Here is a 14,865-nt window from a genome sequence, read left to right as displayed (position 1 = left end):
TTGTAATAATCTTTACAATTTCGTTTTCTTATTCCAACGTTTTAGCGATATCAGGTATGTTGTTTCTTTTAATTTTTTTTTTTTTTTTGGTTACTTTCCAATTATCTTTGATCACTTCAAAAGCAATATTAATATATGTATAGAATTATATTATTAATGTGGAATTGTATATATGTGCAGTGGGCGGATCTGGTCCATGCATTTTCAAATGTGGAGGTTTATTAGATGATCATGCATGCTTCCATGACTGTAGTTTGAAGAAGGGTTACAAGAATGGATACTGTATCGGAAATCTTCTACGTTGTTGTTGTACTCGCGAGGCCACGACTAGCTATATTCATAAGTAATTGGTGACTTAAGCTTTAAGTTATGTGTTCTTATAGTATGTGATTTCATAATATAAAAAGTGAACTTTCTTAATTATTGCTTTTCAGTTTCTTGATAGTAAGAATGGGCAAAAATAATGAGCTAATTAAGAGATATATAGAAGATAACACATGCAGTCTCCTCCCCCAACCAATTATAATTTTAAGCCAAACTTACTAGCCCTTAAAATATATATACGATTCTCAACAGAAACGAAGCATTGAAGCAAGATGTATCTTAAACACCATCATCTCCTCCTCTAACATCTCAACCCCAAATTATGGTCTCCAAATCTTCTACCACATGAGAAATTTCCTGAAATTCAAAAAACGATGAATCTCATTCTCTCTCTTTCAAGGAATTAAAATTCAGTAATGCTTCTTACTTCTTCTCTCTGGCGTGATTTTTCCATGAACATGCCGAGTAGAAGAAACCAATAATCAGGTAAACCAATGTTGAGGTATGATAACTATAATATGTATAGTATAGAATCATATATACGGTAAACTATTGTATGCTTCGGTGATTGATTCTCTTTAATTATTTCGATATTACTTTGAAGTATAGTCTCTTTTTCTGTGTGGTTTCGTTGCGGGCAAACACGTGTTGTCCAAAGACAGTGATAAGTGTATAGAGATCAGAGTTATGAGATGAAGAGATCAAACAACATTAGAACAATAGCTCTCCAAATCATTTTTTTTTTTTTGTTTCGGAGTTCCATTGAAATTGCAACTCCATCAGCCTCTCACAATTTTTTGTATGAAATCACAATTTTTTTTTTTTTTTTTTCGTATCGACTTGTGTCATTGTGTGATAGTCATTAGATGCTCTGGATGGTTTACTAGGAATGTTTGTTATTGTTACCGTTATTGTTGGTTCAACTACAACAATATGTTTGCTTGGCTGACATTGATAGGTAACTCTCCTATCTACGACATCTAGGATGTTAAAGATGGGTTAAAACCCATTGGGTTCCTGAGATCTATCTTTAAAATTGGGCTTGGAACCCGTTTTCTGTAACAAAAAAAATATAGGTTTTAAATTAGGCGGGTACCCAAATTAATACCTGAGTTGAGAAGAGGGAGGAGTTGGATTTGAAACCAACCTTATGTCGTTCTTCTTCCCACCTCTACTTTCATAAAATCTACCTTTGATGTTGCGAAAAGATGCTTGTAGAGGTTTTGGTTTGGGAAGAGACGGAGCTGAAGGATTGAAGAGTGTACGGTAATCACTGCTTCATGGAGACAGGATCATAATGTCGTTCCTCTTCATGTTTTCATTGGTCCAGTTTGGCAAAATTAGAATTGTAGCATATGAACTAATGGGCCGAGACTGGGAGGTTAATGGGCTAAATCCACTAAGGGGAACCATCAGCTGGAGCTGGATTAGGGTTTTTGCCGCCACCGTCAACTTCCTTGCCAACTCAAGCGTTGCAGACTTGTAATCCGGTGGGGTTAGTCATTGACGATTCTCGTGGGCGGGGAACTAGCTGGCGGTTTAGGACAGCTTCCAGATTTAAGCTTTGGGTAAACTTTGGATTCGCGAGATTCCTTTTCTGTTAGCTTCAAGACGGCGTGAGCAGGGCAAGTGATAGATGGTTCACCGGGTCCATCTTCGGGCTCTGTCACAAGCAGGCTCGTCGGGTAAAGTTGGAGGAAAGAAAGATTCAAGAAACATGGGATAGCTGGGGGCACGCAAAGACCAGGAGAGAAAACAAAGAGAAAAAATGCAAAGGATTCGAGAGATGGAAGAGCGGTCCCGACGCCGGCGAGCTGAAGCTCTACCAGCGTCGGAGGAATTGAAAAAATAACGCTTCTCGATAATAGTGCCTGGGAGGGTTTTGTTTAATCGTGTTGGTTTTATTTTCTCTATGTAGTTCACATCTTCTTAGGGCATGTGTTGTTCAATTGATTTTAATTGAACACAGAATTTAGTCATCTACAATAAAATTAATAAAAATATTTGGGGATCCTTTTTATTTACTTGCCGATGAGAAACCAAATTAATTTGGAGGTAGTAACATGTAGTACGTACAAACTTATTCGCAGATGCTCTACCTTTAATTCTCTCACGGACACAATTTCTTAGTAAGATTTCTCTTCTTTTTGGGGTTACTTTGCAATTCGGTAAAATTTTAAAAAAAAACACCAACTCATTTTTATTTGGAAAAAAACTACATGAACTTTTAATGTTTCCAGAAAAATACATCAATTAATTTTTTCGTGTCAAATAATATTTAAAGTATAAAATGTTAGCAGATTCATACATACGATTTCAAACAAAAAATATTATTCCAATTTTACCTTTTGAAAATTTTAATTATATTTGTTTAAAATTCAAAAGAAATAATAAATTGATAAAAAAAACATTTTTAAAAAAACTTTTTTTTTCTTCCTAAAAGAAAGATGAACAAGGAAGAAGAAAAAAAAAGTTTTTAAAAAAAAAGATAAACAAGGAGGAAGAAAAAAAGTTTTTCTAAAAAAAATGAACAAGGAGGTAGAAAAAAAAGTTTATAGAAAAAGATGAATAAGGAGGAAGAAAAAAAAGTTTTTTTAAAAAGATAAAAAAAAGAGAAAAAAAAATTATATAAAAAAAGATGAACAAGGAGGAAAAAAAGGTTTTTAAAAAAATAAACAAGGAGGAAAAAAATTATTTAAAAAAAAAGATAAAGAAAGAGGAAGAAAATAAAATTATTAAAAAAGATAAACAAAAAGAAAGAAAAAAAAAAGTTTTTTTATCAATTTATTATTTATTTTGAATTTTAAACAAATATAATTAAAACTTTCAAAGGGTAAAATTGGAATAATATTTTTTGTTTGAAATCGTATATATAGATCTGCCAACATTTTATACTTTAGATATTATTTGATACGAAAAAATTAATTGATGTATTTTTCTGAAAACGATTAAAAGTTTCATGTAGTTTTCTTCCAAATAAAAATGAGTTTGATGTTTCTTTTCGGGAATTTTCCTCAATTCTGATGAGTTTAGAAGATGCAATTCAAATGAACCAGGTTCAGCCGAAAATTGCAATTTACTAAAATACCCCTATCTTTACTAAATAATTACATCAGAAATACTCTAATGGGCCCCCCCAAAACGGATTTTTGCCATGGATTCGACCTTAACCTAACTAACTAAGCTCTTCCTTCCCCCACTGTTCTTTGGTCAAATCCGACGAAAAAAGTATCGATCTCCGACGAAGAAGCATCAGTTCGTGGCTTCTCCCGTCTTCGAAATCTCTAATCTTTCAGGTCGTGGCTCTCTTGTTGCTAAGGTGCGAAACGTTTTCTCAGAAGGAGATTGATATATGTGTATGCTGAAGACTAACTTTGATTTGATTATTTTGTGGGGTTTTCTTATTGAAATTTGAAATTAAAATTTTGGGTATTTTGTGATCTGTGCAGTTATTTTCTCTAATTTATCCTCTGTTGCTGCTGCTTTAATTTTGGGGCATTTATTTGATCTGGTTTTGAGAACTTCAGTTGGGTTTAAAAGATGTTAGGCTTTGGCTTTTAAAAGCAATGTCTGTTGTGCTCATAAACTCTTGTCTCAAAAGATCCTTTTGTGTGTTTTATAGAGCTATGTTGTAGAATTTGGCTACCGTTTAAGGTTTTCTCGTTTAGATGAATTTTTTTTTATTTATTTATCAGTTTTTGACTTTTAAGGCTTTATCTCCGAAAATTTGTCAAAGTTGCGTGTCATGTTACATTGCTGTTGATCGTTGATTTACACTCTGAATTTTGGCAGTGATGTTTTGTTTTTGCTCATCATGAAGAGAACACCAGAGCATCAACACATTTTAACATGTCACTTTGATCAAAGAGACGAGGAAAAGCATAAGACTTGAAATGGTTTAAGAGGCACCAGAAGGTGATCTTGTTGTGTAATGATCTAGTTTGTGATATGAAGATGGTGATTACATCATCACGATGTCTACTAGTTTTCGTGAGACACATGAGGACCCTCAGTTTGTGGTACTGTGCTTGAAGCCATCCCATGGTTGTGTGGGAAACAGACACTGATAGTTTTGAATGTGGACTAACTATATCGTCCTTGCAAAACACGTACGCTCACAGACCAATATCGAGCTCCCTTCAGTCCTTTACCAACAATTACAGTGACCAACCTCATTTTAAAAGTATGTTTGGTATTGACCCTGAGATTCAGTGTGACAAAGAGAGAGTATTTGTCCCCCCCCCCCCCCCCAATCATCATCATCACAAAGAGAGAGTGTGACCCCGAAGAACACTGATTCGATGATGATTAGAAAATATGTAACCTGTTTACCAAGCTTCAATGGAAGTGTATTATTGAGTTTGGTGAATCCAAGGGATACAGAAAGGAGTTGCTAGTTAAATGCCTGAGGCATCTTACTTTTGCTAGTTTGATGTTCCACATGAAGCACAAATGGAGATCTAGGCTATTGCAATCATTTATTCAGGGTTGTATTAAAAGAGGGTGTATTTTAAATAGGAAGAAGCAACAACGACCTATTTAGTGCACACTTTGGTAATACAAGGAATCAAAAACCATATTCATCTTCTTTACTCTATTTCTCTCTATCGATCATCATAACCTTCGCCCATCATCATCATCATCATCGAATCAGTGTTCTTCGGGGTGATCAGTCACAAATAACCTGTGCTACCATTCATCTAACTAGATCAGAAATGTTATATAAGATATTGTATTACAATATGTTCATAAGTATAAACAGTGTTTTTACACAAAAGCCTTAACCGAACAAACATAAATAAGAAAAGAAACTAAATGATAATGATAATGAAAAAACTAAAACATAAATAAAGAAAAAACTGACTCAAACTAAGAGATACGACCCCTGAATGCCTATGGCCAAATCCTGGTCCGCCAAAAAAGAAATGAGTTCCCAACTCATCTCTATGCAAGTTCTTGATGTCGTAATAAGGAGTATCTGCATGTGTAAACAACTCAGGGGTCGGCTGGAAATTGCAAGTGTGATCAACCACTTGTATGTTCCTGAAATAGCTCGCGTTTCCAAACCCTTCTTGGGGGAAACGCCCTGAGCCCATCTGCGTCTTCGTGTGTCGTCCGAAGCTCTCTGAGTCAATGATTTCTCCACCCCAATCGATTTTCCCTGCATGATCGCCTAAAGTGGTGAAAAGTTCCCTAGGCCAGTATCCTGCCAAGTCGGTGCCTACACGCAGCCACCAGTTTCCACTTCGGGGATCCTGGAAATGTTTATATTTTCTATTATTAAAAAAATGCTGATAATATAATAATAGAATTTTAATTTATAAAATACATAAAAGGTAAAGAAAAACCAACCTTCCAAACCAGAATAGTTATCTCAAACTGGCGGCGACCCCCGATGCTAGATAAAGGAGAAATAGCACCTCCTAGGACAACCTCGCTGCTGGTTTGAACAAACCCAGGATCGTGAAGGTTATAGCCTCCGGTTGTATTGTATGTGTCACTCTGTGAAATATCAATACTACTGTTAGAATGCAAAAAAAAAATCATCCAAAACCATGTTATTGTAGATATATGTTTCTATGTGAAAAATAACATATTAGACGTTTTAAATTTCTATCATAAGAGGATTTACGTAAACCAACAACATGTTAAAACGTCCAATATGTTGTTTTTCACAACAACAACCAATAACAAAAAGTAAGCCGAGCAATTCTGTTTTCTTTTCAAATAATAAATTTAACTGTTGGTACTTTTTATTAAAATAATTCAACTACGTACGTGATGCATTTTGCTTATAAGAAAGTTTATGTGTACATATATGATATCATTATCATATTATCTACCAAAACATGTGTCTTCAGAGAAACAAAAACCTTAAAAACCAACAGTAAGATTTTATTATGTCGTTTTTACTTTAAATACTGAGTAAATTTCTTTTATATTTTGGATTCTAATAAAGACGAATAATTCAAATTCAAGTATGGGTTGATTTTGCATCTTATTTTTCTATTTCTAACATAGTTGGAAAATAAATTGGAAGCTTATAACTTTTTTTGCATATTAAAGTCAGTGTTATTAAGAATACTTATTATATATATAGAATACAGTTGATGAAAGGTTTTTACGAACTAAGTTCTGTGTTACTAAGAAAACTTAATCATTTTTTAATCTGTATTCTTGCAAAAAAAAAAAAAAAAAAAAAAAAAAAAAACAAGACGAATTATAGATATAGTTGGTTTCATAGTAAATCCAGTCAATTTAAATATCTATATATTGTTGATAATCTTGTTTTCTTAACCTAAAAGTATAAGAGCAATGCTCCATTAACGTATACTGTCTGTATATACTATATAGTATTATTATGGACAATAACTTACTGGTAATAAAAATAAGGATATATTATGTTTGAAAATGTGAAAAAGAAAAAAAAAAAAAGTAAAATAGACGTACCGTCCAATAAATGAACAATCTTGGCTTGTTGTCCTTGTAAAACACCTCGCACACCTAAATAGTTAAATTAACAAAATTATTTACTATATTAGCCTCATGTATTTGATTTAAATTAGCGGTTTAGGAAAAGAATAATAATAAAAAACAAAAAATTATTCTAAACCTGCCAGCCGACTTCAATCGTGTTGAGATCTTTTGTCTCACAGTCTCCCGAAGTTATCCACATTTGGGCAAGACTCAACTCGCCACTGTTTTCAACGACCGGTTCCCACACGTTGATCGTAGCTATGGTCCCATACAGCTTCTCTAGGCGATCTGTAGCCACCGTTGCATACTATTATTTACAACCAAAAAGATACCACAGTTAATAAAGTTATAAACCGCTGATTTCTTAAACATTTACTACTGTTTTATAATATTTGTAAACTAAACAAACTTCTAATCATTGATCTTGATTAGACATTGATAAACAAAAAAACATTGATCTTGATTCCAAAATTCAATAAGAAAAAAAATCAGGCCCGGCCCAGTTAAATATTAGGATATTCTTTAATCTAAGCTACGTGCATACAGGCCCAGTAATATACAATATGAAAACTAACATACATGATATGGAAAACCCTTCGGCCGATAAGGCCAGAAACAGAAACTTTTGAAATAAAGTTTCGTTTGACCATTATAAACTATAAAGAAAAAAGTATGGACTAAAACGTATATTTTCTTGAATCTACACCGTTTAAAACGTGTAACTAGTACAGTAAAATAGTATATAATTAACCGTTTTACGTACCTCGTGTTGGTAACTACGGTTAATCGTGCCCGTTTGGGGTTTCGCCCGATGATCCAAAGCGGTAACGATTTGCACTGGTATAGTATCTACGGGGCACTTCACTTTGCTGACGTGAGCCTCGTATGTTGGCCATTCACTTTTTGCCCTAGTTCCAGTCAGCGACTTCTGTAACAAAAAAAAACTAAAATTTTTAAGTAACACAGAAATTAAATTATAAATGATAATCAACACATACTACAACAAATAATATAAAGTTTCTAAAAACGTAATAAACAAACCTGTATTGTGTGGTTTTTTAGAAGAGGATGGGAAAAAGCCGGTTGGTCATGTATGCCGATGCAATAGTGAGACTCATCTGAAGCCTGTAAAATTATATTTCAAAAATATAAAACATATTAGTATATTTTTATCACAAAAAAAAAATCAGCAAAAAAAAAAGAAAAAGATATATAAAACTATTATCAGGTATGGATATATCGATTTTCGTGTGAAATAAAAACTAGTAAAAGAAATGTTTCACGTAACTATTTTATTTCGCTTTTTTTTTTTTGGATTAATGCAACAATGACGGAATGTTAGATCTAAGAATATATATATTGATATTAGGATATTCTCCAATATGATGTATGTTAGTTTTCATATTGTATATTATTGGGCCTGTATGTACGTAGCTTAGAGTAGACTCTCACTCTCTAGTATTTATACCTATACCTAATTAATAAATTATTAATACAGGATATACACCTAAGATCTCTAGATACGTACGTGGTATGAGAGCATTAAAAAAACCCTAAATTTTCTGTTTGCGCCTTGATCTTTATTTGATCTGATTCTCGGCGAGACTTGCTGCTTGTTTTAGTATACTTCTCTTTATTCATTACAATTTTGATTCTTCGTTACTCATCATGACTGGAATTGAAGATTCTGGTTCTGCTACAACCAAATCCAGTCATGATAATAAGATGAAGAGGATACATCCATCAGATCTGGTGATTCCGGTGGATCGAATGGGAGGAGAGTACTCCAAGCAAAGTGTTCATCACTCGACAATAAAAGAGTAAGCGTTCAGTATCTGGTTGGTTTTCTCGCCGGTGCTACAGGTGACTGGCGGAAATAGAGAGAGAAGAGTAAGATCTCACCAAAAACCATGGTGGAAGCAGAGTAAAGAGATCTCTTCGGTTCACCAACGGAATGAGAGAGTGAAGAGGAAGGTCTCACCAAAAACCATGGTGGAAGCAAAATAAAGAAAGGAATGTGAATCATAGTTTTCGGACTAACAGATCCGTAAGAGTGGAAGAAAAAAGGCCAATCAAAAAGAGATAAGAGTCGCCGGAAGAAACTCATTTTTTTAAGATGAGCGGCTATATTTGGGTTTACTTTTTGGTCTTGAAAAAAGATTTTATAAAGAATGAAAATTTTTGAAAAATGTTAAAGAGTTTTTACCTGCGTCGTCTGCGTGATGATGAGCATGATTCATCCACCAAATATCTCCCCCCTTCATTCTTTGGATCCGGTTCTGAAAGAGATTAGGAAGAAGAAGATTGAGAAAGAGACTGAAAAAGAAGAAGAAGATCTGAAAGAGAACGAGAAGAGATAAGTTTTGTAAAAGAGGAAGCTCGGTCTCTCTCTCTCTCTTACCATATTTGGGCGCCAGATTCCCTAGTTTAAACAAAAAGACTCCAATCAGTTTAGGGCAAAAAAATAGACATGTATGTATAGGTTCAAGTAGAGATAATTTTTAATATTTTTTTGTTCTGAGGAAAACTATGCAACGTCTATTTACAAAATAAACGAAAATAACTACATCTACTTGAAAATCAACGAATCATTTCTTGGTTGTGTAGTTATAATTCCCTGTCATTGAGTTTTTTTTTTTTTTTTTCCTGAGTTGACGAAACAAGAAATCCATGCGAAGAAGACCTGAAACAGTGTGGGATCGCATTATGTACAAAATAAAGAATGGTTTTTGAAATTCGTGACATTCATATCATAAATATACCAAAGACGACAAACTCAAAGTCTTGGCATATTCGAAAATAGAAAGAAACGCGTCTCTCTCTCTCTCTCTCTCTCTATTCACTATTTTCTGGCCATTTAAATGGGAACTATGGATTAGGTAGGGAGCTTTTAATTATATGGGACACAGTAGAAAATTAGCACTTCATTAGCCACCAAAATACATTAATATCTAATTAGGATCCTCAAATTTACAAGTATCACATTGTTAACAATGATATACTTATATGTATGTACCTCTTAATTAAGTATAGTATTTACTAATATACATCACCTTACGGATCTAGCTACCCATCAAAATCCAATGATGTATATATATAATTTATTTTCAAAATCCAATAATGTATAGGTGACTAGGTTGGAGAAGTCTGTTAAATACTGAGAGTATAAAGGGCAGATTTTATATCGATCTATTTGTATTGCTTGATGTCTAGCTTCATGATCTGCAATAATGTTACTTTTTTATTTTGCAAATATTTTCATTTATTTTGTCAGAAATATCGTTGTCTTCCGCAACATAAAATCACAAACTACATTTGATCCACGTAAGAGATAAACTAAAGGTTCTTTTTTTTTTTTTGCAATTCTTAAACTAAATTTGGTCCACGTTGTAATTAATCATGTTCACTTAACTAAATACTAAGATTTGATCTACAACATAAACTTAAAACTTAAAATAAAGATAATTATAGATATGATGTGTGCTTACGTAATTACGGATCTGATTGGTCGTTTAATAAATTAAACTACAATATTAGTCGCATAATAATTCGCTCAATCATCGTCAGGTTACTAGCTAATGAAAAGGAATCACTCTTTTTATTATGACCATAACAAAAATGGATTTAGTTTTAAAAAAAAAATTACACTCGTTTTGAGCTGGTTTGACTTTAGATTTTTAATCAACAGAGGGCGCAAAAGAAGAGGACAAAATGAATGATTAGCTTGGGTTTTATCACAATTTGACGACAAGTCTCTCTTCTTCTCTTGTAAAGTACAACTCGAGTTATAGACAGAGGTGGTGCGTCACCTCAGGTGACGTGGCGTCAAATGTCCGCAGAGCGAAGAAGACCCTGCGTGATAATAAGTGTTTTTTTTGGGAAAAATGGTATGACCCATTTATTGGGTTTTTTTCTTTTTGGATAAAAAAGCTTGTGGGCATATGTTTAATGGATATTTATAGAATTAGACACTTCGTCGAGTGAAACTTTAAAATAGAATACTTTTGTCCATACTTGCCTGTTTAGGCTGAAGAAGGGAATATATATTTTTACCCTTGTTCTTATTAAGTTTTATTCCAGTTTTGAATCTTTAAATAAACTAAAGTATTATTGGATCTGCGATACAGCGCGAAAGAATATTTATAGATATATAAAACTCATAATAAATTAGATATATGCTACATTTTTATTTTGCTATAATACTGTTGATTATGGTAAACTTTATATTTTTGTAAAGAATTTGGATAAAATAGTAATATTAAATAAAAAAGAATATAATAAATAGTAATATAATGAGTTTTGATATAACAAAAAGAAATAAAACTGAAAAAAATTGAGCACCACAAAGAATATTTGTGGATACTATGATCCATAACAGATTGAAGAGTCTCATATTCTTGTAAACTATATATTTTTCCATAATAATCTGGAAAAAGAATAATAGAGATAGTTAATTAATACTTCCTCTGTTTAACAATGTGTCATTTTATAAAAAAATTGGGGGTGTTATTCTATATTTTTAATGTGCTTTTTTGTGCTATTTAATGTTACATTTTTTGTATCCCTAAATTTAAAGCCTTTTTCATTGAATTTAAATCATTAACCACTTATTAAATAGAAACAAACATGTATAATTTCATATTTTTTTTAATTTGTATGAAATGTGTCAAAATAACTTTTATTGTGAAATATAAGAAGTAACTTTTTTATATGATAAATCTGTTGGCTTGGTTCTAACATATATATGCATTTTATATTATTTGATTTAGGATACATAATTAAACTCGTCTTGAAAGAGTAAGCACATACAAAATTTTAAAATTGTAAGCTGGTATGCTTTGTATAGATTTCTTAACTATGGTTTCACTATTTCTAATTTTCTCCTTCTTTTGAGATTTAGATATATTTTGTTTTCTAAGTTTTTTTGTTAAGATTTTAGGAATTGGGTGAGAAGTGTGTATTGAATTTGGTCCACAATATGATTAAAGATATCCACTAAAACTTTTTATAGGATAAATCTTTTGGCTCTAATGTATGCATTTCATATTATTTATTTATGATATGTAATTAAACTCATCCTGAAAAACTAGACACACAAAATTTTAAAATTCTAAGCTGGTACCTATAGTTTTTAGGAAAAAAGTCAAAAAATACCTTATTTATATTTTATTTTGATCTTTAATATTTGATTTTTTAGATTTGAAGAAAAGTAATTTGATATTTAAATAACTGCTAAATTCAAATCCGTTCTTAACCGTCGCTTAACGTACGTCACAGATCACTTAACAGCTATTAAAATATAAGCATGCATGGTTGTATCCGTATATATAATATACTGGGACACAATATACTGAATAAGTTGACGTGGTCTGGCGGTAATTTGTGTTCCGCGTCCGGTTCGATGTCACCCTCCTACACCTTTAGAATTTTTGTTTTTATATTTAATTAAAGGCAAAATCGTAATTAAGTAATCGCAACCCTAATCTCCATTAGAAATGCCCGACTAAAACCAAAACGTTTAAATCCATCCAAGTTTAACTGGTTTTCTCGAGATTTGCTTGCCCTTACCGAAGGTAATATTGACAACGGAAAATATGAGCACATCACAAATTTTCCTTATTTCTTTCACCTAGTTTAGAACATTTTTACAATTTACTTCACCTATCTATACTACCTAAACGGTGGTAAAAAATAACGAGTTAATATAATACTCTACTATACCCGGTTCTCTATGCTGTTCAATAAAAGATGAGGGTGACGGCATAGGTTCCTGGCGATAGCTCAGACCAAGCAGACGAAGACATGGAAGGTCTCCCCCGTATGGCAAGACTGTACTCTTTGATTACGATTTCAAATGTAGGAACATCCATTTACTTCTTGCACAACTTTATCCAAAGGTATGTCTATATAATTGCAAAGTATATTGGTAACGCAAAACATGAGCAAATCACAAAATTCTTTTACCTATGGCAATCATCCCCCTCCAAGTGTGAACCTATTTATATTTTTATTATATTTTTAAATACTTTACGTAACAAGCTTACGATCCACTCATTTCCATTCAAATCTAATAATGTAATCTTTTTGTGTGATGTGGTTATTCCATATTAGCATATTAACACTAAAATCATACTAAACATAAGATCAACTCAAAACTCTCAAAACAAATAATATAAATCGTAAAGTCAAGCAGCTAGTTAGCCAAAAAAAATTAATTATACACATTGTACACATATATACGTGTTAGAGAAGAAATAATGGTATTTTGAACCAAAGGTAGTAAACACACTTTAAAAACATGTCTTTGTTAGATTATAAATTTACAAATTATAAACGTTGGGTTTTTTTCTTTTTGAATTAAATACTTGTGGCCATATGTTTAATACTTAATAGAGTTAATCAGTGTTAATTAATAACGTTTTATAGGATAAATCTGTTGGTTCTAATGTATGCATTTCATATTATTTGATTTAGGATACATAACTAAACTCGTCTCGAAAAACTAGGCACATACAAAATTTTAAACTGGTACCTATAGTTTTTACTTTTTAGGAAAAAAGCCCAAAAATATCTCATTTGTTTTTTTTTGGATGTTTAATACTTAGTCTTTTTAGATTAGATGAAAAATACTTCATGTAAAATTATCTTTGACTTAAAGTTATTTGATAATTAAATGATTGCTAAATTCAAATCCGCTCTTAACCGTCTGTCACAGATCACTTAACATCTGTTAAAATATAATCACGCGTCTTTGTACCGTTTATAAGTTGGAAACAGTACAAGTTGTAAAATATAATACTCGGAAACAGTGTATTGAATAAGTTGACCTGGTCCGTTGGTAATTTGTGTTCAATTAACCTTAAGGACGCCGGTTCGATGTCACCCTCCTACACCTTTAGATTTTTTTTCTTCTTTTTATCTAATTAAAGGCAAAATCGTAATCAAGTAATCGCAACCCTAACCTCCATTACACGTGACCGACTAAAACCAAAGCATTTAAATCCATCCATTACAAGTTTAACTGGTTATCTTGAGATTTGCTTGCTCTTACCGCGGTTTTGAATTTAGCAATAATTTAAATATTAAATAGTTTTAAGCCAAAGATAATTAGATGAGATATTTTTTTCCAACCTAAAAATCAGGTGTTTAACATCCAAATAAGAAATAAATGAGATATTTTTTTGGCATTTTTTGCCTACAGTTTTTGAATTTTGTTTGTTTTCTAAGTTTTTTGTTAAAATTTTAGGAAATTTGTGAGAAGTGCATATATAATTTGGTCCACAATATGATTAAAGATGTTCACTAAAACTAAAATACTTACATTGTGAAGAACACCACCATGAACTAATATATGGTATATATTTGTTATGTTTTTGATTGGTAGCATTAATTAGGTGGAGGTGGTTAGAGATAATTGGGCACAAACCATTTTTGTTAACCATAGTCTATAGATATTAGATACGTTTAAAGATATCAAATTTTTAAATCAAATACTGAATTTTATATATATATCAAATACTATACATTTAACATTTTTTATATATACCAAAGTTTGTACTTATCCAATTTCATTATATTCATTATTTTCTAAATATTTTTTACCTTATTTGTGTATTGAGTTTCAATATTAATGAAAAATTGAAAATGATAAATGGAATTAATAGAAACTAATACACAAACAAGGTAAAAAAATCTTTAGAAATAATGAAAATGATGAAATTGGATAAGTAAAAACTTTGGAATATATATATATATATATATATATGTTTATGTTAAGTAAAGTACATCATAAGTTTATGTTAAAAAGAATTGGATAAAGAAGATATGAAAGAATGCAATGACAATAAAGATGGAATATACTAGATCATACATGGAGTATATACTAATAATGATCTGATCAATAATGTGCTAATTAAATCATCTATACTAACTAGTGTAACACTTGATTATAAATAAATAATTTGCTAACTCCTAAGTATTATTATACTAATGGGTTTTGCTTTTGGATGGCTCACCAAACGGCGACGTTTAGACTGCCTATATATAGTGGAATGAATCCACCAG

The 14,865-nt window shown here is 31.8% G+C and overlaps 1 protein-coding gene and 2 long non-coding RNA genes across 3 annotated transcripts; 1 reads left to right on the top strand and 2 right to left on the bottom strand.

The window, feature by feature from the left end:
* Positions 1 to 390: 390 nt before the first annotated feature.
* On the bottom strand, positions 391 to 2,267 carry LOC109125277 (uncharacterized). Its single transcript, XR_002032437.2, has 2 exons — positions 1,433 to 2,267; positions 391 to 681 (listed from the first exon to the last, which is right to left on the bottom strand). It is a non-coding gene; the product is annotated as an uncharacterized LOC109125277 (long non-coding RNA).
* A 1,088-nt stretch (positions 2,268 to 3,355) lies between these two features.
* LOC147943014 (uncharacterized) lies at positions 3,356 to 4,913 on the top strand. Its single transcript, XR_015559612.1, has 2 exons — positions 3,356 to 3,643; positions 4,117 to 4,913. It is a non-coding gene; the product is annotated as an uncharacterized LOC147943014 (long non-coding RNA).
* A 129-nt stretch (positions 4,914 to 5,042) lies between these two features.
* On the bottom strand, positions 5,043 to 8,827 carry LOC104699414 (protein neprosin-like). Its single transcript, XM_010414721.2, has 7 exons — positions 8,711 to 8,827; positions 7,843 to 7,926; positions 7,565 to 7,729; positions 6,938 to 7,108; positions 6,775 to 6,828; positions 5,677 to 5,826; positions 5,043 to 5,579 (listed from the first exon to the last, which is right to left on the bottom strand). The coding sequence occupies exons 1-7, from the start codon at positions 8,825 to 8,827 to the stop codon at positions 5,136 to 5,138; spliced, it is 1,185 nt and encodes a 394-aa protein (XP_010413023.1). The 3' UTR covers positions 5,043 to 5,135.
* Between the last annotated feature and the right edge of the window lie 6,038 nt (positions 8,828 to 14,865).

The sequence above is a fragment of the Camelina sativa genome, chromosome 6 (genome assembly GCF_030686135.1).
Source record: "Camelina sativa cultivar CO46 ecotype springtype chromosome 6, ASM3068613v1".
In the NCBI taxonomy this organism is placed as follows: domain Eukaryota; kingdom Viridiplantae; phylum Streptophyta; class Magnoliopsida; order Brassicales; family Brassicaceae; genus Camelina; species Camelina sativa.
The sequence above is the reverse complement of the archived record's forward strand: the minus strand, read 5'-3'. Positions and strand labels throughout refer to the sequence as shown.